Source organism: Epinephelus lanceolatus, chromosome 19, assembly GCF_041903045.1.
Source record: "Epinephelus lanceolatus isolate andai-2023 chromosome 19, ASM4190304v1, whole genome shotgun sequence".
NCBI classification, from domain to species: domain Eukaryota; kingdom Metazoa; phylum Chordata; class Actinopteri; order Perciformes; family Serranidae; genus Epinephelus; species Epinephelus lanceolatus.
In genome coordinates, this window is record NC_135752.1 from 34969712 (window position 1) to 34982575 (window position 12864).

At 36.9% G+C, this 12864-nt stretch overlaps 1 protein-coding gene across 5 annotated transcripts in view; it reads left to right on the top strand.

Moving 5' to 3' along the window:
* The window catches only part of camk2b2 (calcium/calmodulin-dependent protein kinase (CaM kinase) II beta 2), an 82104-nt gene that overhangs the window by 14023 nt on the left and 55217 nt on the right, over positions 1-12864 (top strand). For 3 of the 5 annotated variants that reach the window (XM_033646451.2, XM_033646453.2, XM_033646454.2), the window contains exons 5-6: positions 25-90; positions 7462-7534. In XM_033646451.2, the coding sequence (XP_033502342.1) occupies positions 25-90; positions 7462-7534 (139 nt within the window). Of the gene's footprint in view, positions 1-24; positions 91-6649; positions 6723-7461; positions 7535-12864 lie in introns of all 5 variants that reach the window. The other 2 variants (XM_033646452.2, XM_078162218.1) reach the window with 1 other exon arrangement.

Sequence of the window (12864 nt, forward strand, 5' to 3'; positions counted from 1 at the left end):
TCTTTACATCTTTATGTTTCTTAGGGTGACAGGAGGGGAGTTGTTCGAGGACATTGTGGCGAGAGAGTACTACAGTGAAGCAGATGCCAGGTAAACACCCATTGATTCTCATCTCTGGCCTCTCTCCCTCGCTCTTCGTCTCCATCCCCTCCATGTGTCAGTCCTCCAGCCTCTGCAGTCCTCCAGCACCACTGAGAGTTCGGCTCCTCTCATTAGACAATTTTGACACACAGTTTTTTTTTTGTGGCATTACAGGCTTTCTACTCCTGATGGCTAAATACCTCCACGCAGTTTTATCTGTGAACCGAATTACAAATCAAGGTCGAGGTGTTTTTCCCCAGAGTCAGAATTTGCAGACAGATGGGAAACATACACATGCAGGAAAATGCACACACGCCCACGCTCTAACCCCCCCCAGGAGGTAGACTTAAATCAATTTGACTGTGGAGGCGGTTTGTGGAGGCGAGAGAGAGAAGAAATGAAGGGAGGGGGTTTGGAGGAAATATTAAAAGGAGGAGAGAAATAGAGGTAGAATTAGAGATGCAGTGAAAAGGAGGAAAAGCTGATTTCTTTGCAGCTTTTTAAAAATATTGTTATGTGTCACTCCTTGCCTCCGTCTCTGGCCTTTTATCACCCCACATGTGGTCACATTCAGGGCTTTAAATGACCTTTTTCTGAATCGTATGCTGGCTCTTACTCTTTAAAATCGGAGGTTATTTACCAGCAGTTGAGCATAAGATGAAAATCATCAGACTTCAGGAGGAAGCACATTCTGCTTTGTGAGTGATTAGTGAATGCATCTAATGCTAAATCATGAAATAACACGATGAATATTAAAAAAGCTCTTCATTTACATATTCAGTCTTTATGCAAAAAGCATGAACAGCCTTGTTTTGCTCGGTACTTCTATCTATTTTGAATACTCAAATCATAATTTACCCCACTAAAAAAAGTCCAGTGCATAATGATTAATAAAAACATGACATTTATTCATAGTTGATGATGGTAAAAGCACCAGTGTTAGGGGTTGAAGTACTTAATATATGCCATATTTAGTGCTCCTCTAAAATACATTTTTGTAGCAGAATGTGTTTAGTGTATGTGTTTTCTCTGTTATGCTAGTTTCACTTAGTTTAGGCTCAACCTTTATGGAAAATATGCTATTTTATACAAGCACAGAAAATGATAATATGACAAATGCAGAAGGGATAAGGCAGGGTTTTTGTTAGCTGCTTGCTAGTGGCTAACTGTAGCTAGGTGAAGCATATTTTATATTCCAAGGAATTAGCTATCGCCTTGTTATGAAGCTGTCAATGTGCTCCCACTTTCACTGTGTCCATTTGTTTGGGACGCACACTACAATTAAACACTTCAAATGCTTGTATCAAGCAACAAAGCACTGAAAAATGTTTTTGCAACATTCATTTAACCAGCTATAAACATACAGTAACAGTATGAGCAGTCTCTATGTGAATGCAAATATTTCGTAATTACCATCCTGTCTTAACTATCCTTTTTGTGACTACATGAATAGACGGTTTAGGTCAGTTTATTCACAAACACAGTTAAAGTACAATTCATTAGACACAATGGAGATGTGAAATGTGACACCCTGATAATCTGTCTATAGCTTGAGAATAGGGGCCCACACACAAAGCAGAAAGTATTTAAAATGTGTTTACATCACGTTGTCTAGATTTCAGAAAAATCAAGTGCATGTATAATACAGTAACATTTACAAACTATAAAACTCCTGAGACTAAGAGCCTAAAAATTGAAGTACCCCAAGACTAACTACTAAATGGTCCCAAGAGATTTATTCCATCACTCAAACATTGCTTATACTGGAAAGATATTATCTCTCTGGCAGAACTCAAGCAGTAGACTTGAGGTGTCCCACAAGGGTCTATTCTCGGTCCTCTTCTGTTCACCATCTACAGAAACGTTAACCCTGACTTTCTACATTGTATATGCATTTTTATGCAGATGACACCATTTTATATATAATGCTCTTCTCTAAATGCGGTCATTGATAATCTACAGTACACTTGTACAGTGATGCCCCCAAAAATTTTCAAGAAAATCCTGGGATGGCACACCAAAACCAAAAGCCATAACTCGATTTCAGGAATTCCGATTGTGCTGTTGAAGTGTATAGGCTAGCTTAAAACTATGGAGAGTTAAGAAATCACATACTGCTATATTTTGTTTTTTTTTTATTTTACAGTTAATATTACTAATTATCTGACGTGCTTAAACTAGTAGAGTTAACATTTTCAGTTCCACAACAGTCCTGTTTTAATATGTATCTACATGTTTTAGTTGATTTATTGATCTTCAAATAGGCTGGATGTCTTAAAAAGACAAATATACAGCTTTATTTGAAGGAGTACATTGATTGTCAGGAACAAAACTTTTATCGGGAGCCTTAGAACCCATTTTCATTTAGATATCTTGAGGTGAGAGTTCAAGGGACCCCTTTGAAAATGGCCACGTTTATTGTTCCCTACGCTGAATTGGGTAGCACCAATGGATGTCATGGGTTGTTTCACGGTTGTTTCCCCTACCTTTTTATCGCCAACCTCTTAAGGACAGTAATGTCACCGCCTACTGCACATGCACTTTTTAAGGTCCTCCGTACTTGGGAACACGCTGGCTTACTAACATTAAATTAGCTTGGCTCATTATTAACTGGTTACTAGCTTCTAGCGGTCCGGACCACTCTGCAGTAGGGAGGATGGCGAGGCATGCAGGTGCTGTTCACCCACAATGGCTTTATTGCACAAATCAACAAATATGGCCATAGGTTGACAGTAGCCCTGAGCTCATCTAGACACTTAATTCTGCTGACTATCATCACTCTTTGCCGCCTGCCGTCTTCACCATGACACTCTGAGAGTGCTGCTTGCCTTCACACACACACAAAGCACACATCACACCCGCACAGGTTACCCACAAGGCCACCACCCTCAAAGGGAAAAAAAGGGTGAGGCAGTAACACAGCTTATGTTTTATTTTTGATGATGTTTATGAAAAAAACATATTTGGTGTGATTACAAGATTCACCAAACCATTTTCAGGATTAATACTTAATATTTGCCTGTAATCAATTAATGGTGTAAAAACTGCCCTCTGATAGTTGAAAATTGAAATGCAATTTCTGAAAATGAAAGTGAATTAAAGCAAATTTGAAGTTGAATATTAAACAAAAATGATGAATTTTAATGAGGCAGAATTTGCCACTCTGACTGCTGTTTGTTTTCACACCAGTGCCTCTGTGCTAAATTTCCAGTTTGAATGTAGGACACACATGAACACGCGCACATAAGAGCCCTGATAATCGTCTCAATGTGTTTAATATCCATGTTGTTTCCTCTGTGATCTCTTCTTTCCCTATTATTTCCTTTCTCCCCTCTCATCTGCCTTCATTCTCCCTTGTTTCTTTGCATAAATTAATTATGTGTGTGTGTGTGTGTGTCACTCAATGTGTTTGTGTGTGGGTGTGCGATTAGCATGGCTTGATTACTGTCCAACAGTATCTCACTGACAGTTTCCTCTCTGTGCTCCATCTGCACTCAGAATCGCTCAATCCCTCCTTGTTCCACCCCGTTAAAAGGGTAGGTTCACCCAAATGACAAACAAACATATTTTCTCTCTTAAAACCACGAGCGGCATCCAGACCGGCCATGTGGAGAGGTTGGTTTTATGCATCCATGTCCTGAGATATGTCTGTTTCCCTCCCAAAAAAATGGAAGAGAGTGGATTTTTAGTTTGTGGGCTCACAGCATTGAGTAATGACAACATTTCCCAGCGATGACAGCAGTGTGTCTGTCCACATCAGTGTCCCCGTTATTCTGGATAATCCTCAGAGACTATTTATTCAGTGTAAAGTGGTTCCAGTGAAAATTGTTGACAGTGAGGTCTGTGGATTATCAAGAGTTTTTAGCCATGCTAGCAGCATAGCTCAAGGGATGGCAGTGTCAGTCGGGCGGTCGATTCAGGCTGAAATATCTCAACAACTACTGGATGGATTACTTTGAAAATTTGTACGGACATTCATATTATTCATTCCTCGGTGTTGTTCAGGCCAAGGGTTCCTCAGCTCAAAGAGAGATGGAGCAGAGCCCACCTACTACACTTTCAGCAGTAGTTTCTGAGGTGGACGATGTGTTAGAGGCTCTTGCTTTAAAAGTTAAAAACGATCCAGATTGGCATGAAATGATTCTATGACTTATCCGCTAGCGCCACCAGCAGGTTGACATTTTCCGTTAGGAGTGCAGTGTCTCAGGAACTATTGGATGGATTGCCGTTAAGTTTGGTTTGGACATTCATGTTCCCCTCAGGATGAATTATAAAAAACCTTGGTGATCCTCTGACTTCTCATCTAGAGCAGGGGTCAAAACAGTCATTTTTGGCCAAAAGAAAAAATCTGTCCGGAGCCACAAAACATGTTTGACCCTCTTAATGACGGAAACACAGCCTGTAGAGTGCTGCTGTAGGCCGACACAGAGGTTAACATTGCCCTGGTTCTCTTGACAAATGAGATTTTCCAGTCTGATTTTGGAGTATTGCAGAAAGTAACCTTTATGGCAAACAAAAATATATGATGCTTAAACATTTTGTTTAGCAAGATAATCTTCACAAATTAACACCACTTTATGATTTTTGAAGTGTAAATGCGATTGCTAGAAGTAAAAAGCTAACACGAGGCTACAAATGAACTACACCACGTCCTATGACTTCAACGTCACCACCACAACAAAGCTGTAAAGTCATGTTCGGCTTGAAGGCGTTCTCCAGCTTCCCTCATTTAGCCTCTTGTTAGCAGCTGCCTTTTTTACCAGGTAAAACCTTCAGAGTTCACAAGTGGAATATTTACTGACATATTTTATGTCGTAGAACAACACGTGAACGTCTCTTAAGCTTGTGTTAACCACAGACCTTATTTCAGGCATCTAACCAAAAACCCATTAAAAAAAAGCCTATCGATTTCAAGGTGAGGGAACCAGGAGTTCTAAAATGCTAAGTCATCTCTAGGTTTAAGGACAAATTCCTGCACCACTAAGTCTAAAATAGCCTGTCAATATTGTTAATAGGTCCAATGAGCAGTCATTAATATATTTAACCACAAGGTGGCCCCTCTGCAGTGGGCTATTCGTTTTTATTTGGTGCTTAACTTTGCAGAATTTTCAATAACAGCAATCACATTCTCTATTTTCCCTTGAGACTTTTCCTTTTTTGGATTTTGAATCTGTAGCTAGCCTAGAGATACTTAAGACTAAACACTGCTACTGCGGTTTGGCAAAACTTAGAGGAAAAGGCGCCAGGCAGTAGAAGCATGACGCACATTTTAGTTGACAAAATATTTAAACATTTTTTTATTCAATGTGTAGGCTACATATTTTTACAATTGGAGAAGGTAAAAAATCACTTTAGGCTTATAGCAATGATACATTACGTTTTAAATGTTAGAAAATATTCATTTCCATGTACATTTTTTTTGTTGAAGCCACAGGGAGCCACTGGAGAGGGGCTAAAGAGCCACATGTAGGTTGCCTACCCCTGATCTAGCGCTATCATCAAGTCAGCTTTTCAGTTTGTTGAAAATCATAACTACAAAAATGAAGATGTCCCCATCAGCCTCAGCTGTACTTAGTGTTCAATGCTCATTAGAAAAAGTTTGAATGCTAACATCCTAAACCAGGGGTAGGCAACCTGCGGCTCGGTAGTCCCTCTCTAGTGGCTTCCTGTGGGCTTAAATTCATTCTTACATTCTCCAATTCTAAGAATGTTTAGCCAGTTCACCAAATAAAAAATGTTTTAATGTTTTGTCAACCAAAATGTGCGTCATGTGTCTATGGCTTGGCTAGTCTTGAGTCTAGCTTGGCTAGCTATGGATTCCAAATCTGAAAAAGGAAAAGTGCGTGGACGGATTTGATTGCTGTTACTTGCAAACTCTGCAAAGTCTAAATAATATTTATTTATTTGTTTTCTTTAGTGTATGCTGTGGGACAATAAAGTTAATTTTGATCTTGATCTTGGTCTTGAATTCAGACTTCATAGGTTGTGTAACCATCATTAAAAGGTTCAGACCTGTTTTACATTTATATATATTTTATTTATTTATTTATTTATTTATTTATTTATTTGGCCAAAAATGGCTCTTTTGATAGGTTGCCGACCCCTGCCCTAAACTTAGAAGGTGAACCTACTTCACATTTACTATGAAACACTTGTGTACTTTCACGTCCATAAATTGATGGCCATTTTTAAAATCTGACGAGCCCGGGGACGAGTCAAATAAAATGACATTCTGGGCTGGGAAACAGGACTGTTGCATTTCCACATGAGACAGTGAGTGCAGGTGTTTTGATGCCGGTGATGCTTGCTGCCCTTCACTGTAAGTGGAAGCAGAAATGTCAGAGACAAACATGTAAAAATCATCACAATTTGAAGATAAAGCAGGAAATATGTGTTTGTAATTTAGGTGAACTGAGCATATAGAATCTTCTGTTCCCCGAATCGCCCTCCTCCTGTCAGATGTTCCCTTACTTCCCTGTATTTCTCTGTATTACCGTCTCTTATGCTTCCTCTCCTTCCTGTGTTCCCTCCTTTATCTGCTCCTCACCCTGTTGTTTTGTCTCCACAGTCACTGTATCCATCAGATTCTAGACAGTGTGTCTTACACCCACCAACATGACATAGTGCACAGGGACCTCAAGGTGTGTGTGTGTGTCTCATTCTGTTGCATTGCCCTGCACCTTCTCTGTACAAGGGTACACGCTTGTGTTTTAATTTCTGCCTGTGATTTAAAAAAAAAAAAGAAAAGAAATGCCTGTGCCTGCCGTCTGACTCTTCCTGCGTGTCTGCCTGTCTCCAGGTTTTTGCTTTTGGGACTCTTGTTGCACTATTTTAGACGGTCTGAACTAGAATTGTGATTTCCTGTGGGCCCTTGCAGACAGAGCGCAAAAACTCTGCGAGAAAAAGAGTGAGCGCGTGAGAGCGAGCGAGTGAGTAAGCATGAAAGAGAGAGAAAGTGAATGAGAGGAGAGTTCAGTAGAGTAACAGCCAGTGTCGACTTCAGATTCTTGGAAACCTGCTAAAATGTTTCGTCAAAGGCGGTGTTGCCGAATAAATTACACGGGAGAATGTGCAGGTTAGACACAGAGTCTCCCACATGGAGCTGCAGCTCCCTCCCACAATGCCTGACTCATGTTTGGCCCTCTCTGACAACAGAAAATAGCAAACTGCACACCTTCTCTTTCCTTTAGCTCAGACAGGTTCACTCTTCACACTTTTTCTGTGTGTGTGCGTGCAGCGAGGATACGTGTGTGTGTGTGTGTGTGTGTGTGTGTGAGTGAGTTGGGCCTGTTTTGAGATGTCGCTGCCTCTGCATGGATGTGACAGTTGGGGGAATGAATGTGCTCAGACTAACCTGCTCCCCCTGCTGTTTGCGTGCAGTCATTGCATCCAGCAGATCCTGGAGGCCGTGCTCCACTGCCATCAGATGGGGGTGGTACACAGAGATCTCAAGGTGAGTCACCTGCAGGGGTGTGTGTATGTGTGTGTCTGTGTGTGTGTGTGTCTGTCTGTCTGTGTGTGTGTGTCTTGTGGGAGGGATTTGAAGTTGTATTTGTCTGCGTCTGACTGTTGTACCACATTCTGAAGGCTGGTAAGTGCAGTATTTAAACCTAGCTTGTCTGTGCATGTCTGCGCCCCTGATCTATCAATGCATGAGTCTGAGCGTGTTTGTGCCTTAAACTAATGTCTGTGCATGTGCTTAAGTGTCGCTGCTGGATTTGTGTTATTAAGGTGATTTTTTTAATCAAACTTTAAGTGGAAGAGCAACTTAACAGCAGCTGAAAGTCTTGTTTTTCGCTGACATCCAGTGGTTGAAGCTCTCACCTCACTGCTGTGACATCACTGTTGGGTGACATCACTCTAGTTTCAACCAGAAAGGAGCAGTGAAAACATGGCCTCTCAGACTGGTGTTAAGTTCCTCTTAAAGTTCATTGAATTGTTTCAAGTTACAGGCGTGATATACCTCTGCTAATTACATACAATCTTAATAAATGTAGAGTCAGATTTTGTAGATTTTAAACTCTCCTGACAGCAATTATAAATACAAGCAAGCTTTTTTTTCCCTACTGAATTAATAAATATTGGTATTATTTATATTTTCTCAGTCTATCTTGCTCTGAATTATGTCTCAAAAATACAAAAATAAATGTCCAGTGATGCATACATTAAACAAAAAGAGAGAATAAGCTGTACAACAGGTGGGTTTCTACTTGCAAGGAATTTGCTTCTGTCTTTGGTGCATACATTAAACAAACAATAAACATATTAAGAGATGACAATAAAGGCAAAGTACTGCCAGAACATAAATATAGAGAATAAACTTTACTATATTGTGACAAATATACACAGCATAGTTGTTTCAGAATGAGAGAGCTGTACAGTTTTGTGCAGGATGTCAAAAAATATGAATCAGGGAATGTGCGAAAGTTCACAGTATAGAAAATATGTGCAATGTACAGAGATGATAGTCCAAGTTGTGTGTTATGTAACACATATAGACAGTGTCTGTGACAGTAATTGATAATCTGATTTGATTTTCTAACACACTATAATATATATAATATCAACAGAAAATCAGAAATACTTTATTGATCCTTGTGGGGAAATTAGGACACATTAAAGTTACTCTTACGTATACTGTTTATGGCCATGGAGAATGATTAATACAGTCAATATATAACACAATGTATACATATGAATAGAAAAATAAGGAATGAGTTGTATAAAAAATAAGAACTATGCATAAACTTGTGTTTAAGTGTGCTAAATATAAAAGTAAAAATGAACTAAGACGCGTAGTATACAGTTGAATTTTTATTGTTTTGTATATTATATATATATAGAATATCTATTGTATAGTTTTTTTAGTTGAATCAGTACAGTATTGCACAGTTGAAAATATTAAAAAAATAAATATATTTTGATGTAAAGCTGCAGTTGACAGGTAAAATAAATCCAAAGGTCGGACTCTATTATAATAGTGAGCAGGTATAAAGACATTTTTAAGTATTAATATGTTTGTTTGCAACTATAGCTATATTTTTAAGTTACAATATATGTTAATAAGAACAATTCATCGTGCGTTATAAGGACTTTTTTTGGTTTGTTTCATTCATATACGATTATAATTGGATATTCTTAAATGTTTAAATTAACTTACCCCCATTAGGACATTATAGACAATTTTAGATTTTAAATAATAATGTTAAAAATATTTTAAATTATTGTAAATATTATTTAATCTTGTATTGAATAATATATTTATATATATATATTTTACTTAGTATGCATAAATGTAACGTAATGTTTGTTTTAATAAATGTATCAGAATATTATAAATAATGCTAAACCTACCGACCAAGGATACATACATGTATTGCCTAATTAAACATAATAAATATATCTTCAAAAATAATTTTTATATAATTTTTTACATTTTTTAGCATGTTTAATAAATTAGTAATTAAAGTAATATTAAATAAAATGTAATAATATTATATAATTGGATTATATTAAAATATAATATAAAAAATATTAAAAAATATATATTTATTTTATACACATTTACAAGTCTTTCCAAAGCCAGTTTAAGCCTGTTAATAAAATGTGTTTTGAAGACGTGTAAATACAAGTCGATTATACAGTGTTATAAATCATTCATTAAGTGTAAAAGCAAGCAAGAGAACGAATAGTTGTGAACAAGTATGTTCATTAACCCTTAAATTTGTCCTTGTATCTGCTTAAAGCTGCATCACAGTGTGCTCTAATGTGTTATAAGACATTTATTAACAGTTTATAAACCCTAGACAGGGGTTTGAATGTGAGCTGTGTTTTTTAAGATGCAAAACAACCCTGTGGTTTTTATTTAATTGGTGCACTGTTCATATTATGTGTATGTTTTTATGAAACATACTGGCCTCGGCTCACTTGATATTATTGCACAGGAGCTCTTTGGGGAGCTGCACAATCACCTTACCCTACAGAAGTGCACCACAGGTTGCCCACTCAGAGGAGGCCATGTAGGAAAGGTTGCAAGGTTATGTTGTGTTGATTTCCCCCGTGGAGGTTTATTAGGTTACTACAAAGGAAAAGACAGCGAGACATTGCCATTGTTGTTGTTGTTGTTTTCTCATTAGTTGTTCATGAAACAAGGCTGAAAGGTGTTATCATTTCTCCACAATCCTGAAAGCCAGAAGGAGAGTGACACCTCATATGTGGAGGATTCATGTTTTACCCTCAGGAAGTGTCTGTTCTGTGTGTTAGTGTACTCGACATTTATAAAAGCAACAACAAGGTGAGAAACCAAGCTGTATAAACCGAGTCGTTCTCAGCGCAGCGAGTTCTTTTATTCCCCAATTAAATAAATATTCCCACTCGCCCTCTGTGTGCTGGTGGAAGCAGAGGAAATGAGCAAGATTACCTCGTACTTGCTCTCTCTTTTTTTTCTTGTCACTCACTTCAGACTCTTCAGAGTTAAAACAGCCTGACCTTGTTAACGAGGAGGCAAACTGTCAACTCACACCTCCAAGGATCCACTTGTTCTTTGAGAAATCTCTCATCTCTGTGAACTTAATGTCATCTGTTATTAACTTATTCCAATGGCTTTAAAAGTCAGTCGTCATTTAAGAGTAGACACGATTAAAGCTGCAACGATCAGTCAGTTAATCAGTAGATTGGACTGACAAGGAATATATATATGGGACGTTCCAAGTGCTTTACATGTAGCATTATAAAGAAAATAAATCTGAGAATAAGTCAGTGATAATTTATACAATGTGACAGCTTCTTCTTACATTTGCGTTATGGAACAGAAACAGCAGACTTAACAGCAAACTACAGACTACTACTCCAGCATGCTGGGAAATGTGGGCGCCCCTACAATATCTAGGGGGAAAAAAAAAAAAAAAGTATACATATTTAAAAAATGTATATTGAAAGAATGCTTAAAACAGTATTTTAAAAACAAATAAATAAGTAGGGAATATTTAAAAGAATATTTAAAAATAAATAAATGTATATAAAATGTATATATATATATATATTAGAAGAATATTTAAAAATAAATATATAAAATATATATATATATGTTAAAAGAATATTTAGAAATAAAGACTATATATATATATTTAAAAAATATATTAAAAGAATATTTAAAAATAAATAAATATATAAATATTAAAAATATATATGTTAAAAGAATATTTGAAAATAAATAAAATATATATATTTAAAAATATAATAAAACAATATTTAAAAATTAATAATATATATATTTAAAACAATATTTAAAAAAAAAAAAACAATAAATTAATTTATTTAAGAAAAATGCCAAACTTTTATAGAATCTAATATTTTCAGAGTTTTTCACCTTGTGCTCTGGAAAATTTAGATTATTGATCTGATATGTAATTGTTTCATCGATTAATCAAGAAAATAGCCTGCAAATTAATCAGTAATGAACATAACTGTTAGTCAGGTTCTTCTCCGGACAAGATAGTATAAAACAATGATTAATAACAGCCTATGACCCAGAAAATGGAGAAGTGAAGTTGTAGAAATTCAAGTTAAACCCATATATTGCAACCCAAAATAACTGATTTACTGTGTCTGCTTTTGTCTCAATTTAAAATATTTTTCGGAATTTTTTTCCCCTCAATAAAAAAGAGCTAAACTTAACAGATATATACATCACAAATCTGCAGCCAGCCAGCAGGTCTGCGAGGCTACTTGAACCAAATTTTGATGCCACTGTGCTCACAGTGACAATGCTAACAGTGCTAACAATGCTAACAAGCTATGTTCACCATGTTGACCATCTTAGTTTAGCTTGTTAGCATGCTAACATTTGCTGGTTGGCAGTAAACACAAAGTGCAGCTGAGGCCGATCTATTCAGTTCAGTTTTATGTCTGTGTCTGATTATTTATTCTAATTTTATGCAGTTGTATTGTTTATACTGGAATTCTAATATCTGTGACAGTGTTGAAATTTTTATACGGAGTTGGTGCACAATTTACTATTTTAATGATCAATACCAATTCAGTAAGCTTGTGTACCTTCGCATCAGCAATAGCCGTAGCCGTAAGCATTTTTCGTTTTCGGGTTGTCCGTCCACCTGTCTGTCCCATCCTTGTGAATACGATATCTCAAGAACACCTTGAGGTTTGATTGTTTTTGTTTTTATTTGGCACAACTGTCCACTTGCACTCAACCTTGAACTGATTAGATTTTGGTGGTCAGATGTAAAGGTCACTGTGACCTCGTTTCATTCTCGTGAACACAATATCTCAAGAAAGCCTGGAGGAATTTACTCAAATTTGGCACCAATGTCCACTTGGTCTCAACAATGAGTTGATTAGAATTAACCAGTTAGTGGTCAATGTCACTGTGACCTTGCGTCCATTTCATTCTTGTGAACATGATATTTCAAAAACGCCTTGAAGAAATTTCCTCGAATTTGGCACAAATGTCCACTTGAACTTAATGATGAACTGATATGAATTTGGTGGTTGAAGGTCAAAGGTCAAGGTCACTGTGACCTTACAAATTATGTTTTTAGCCATAAGTCAAGAATTTGTGTGCTAATTATGACAAAATTTCACCAGAAGAAATCTATAGGATAAAATGATAAAGCAATGACATTTTACATCCAAAAGGTCAAAGGGTAACTTCACTGTGACATCATAATGTCCTGCAAAAACACTTCTCCGGCCGTTATTCAACCTCACATCTCAGGAACAGAAGGGGAGACATTTGGTCAGATGCTGGATTGGTGACACTAATCT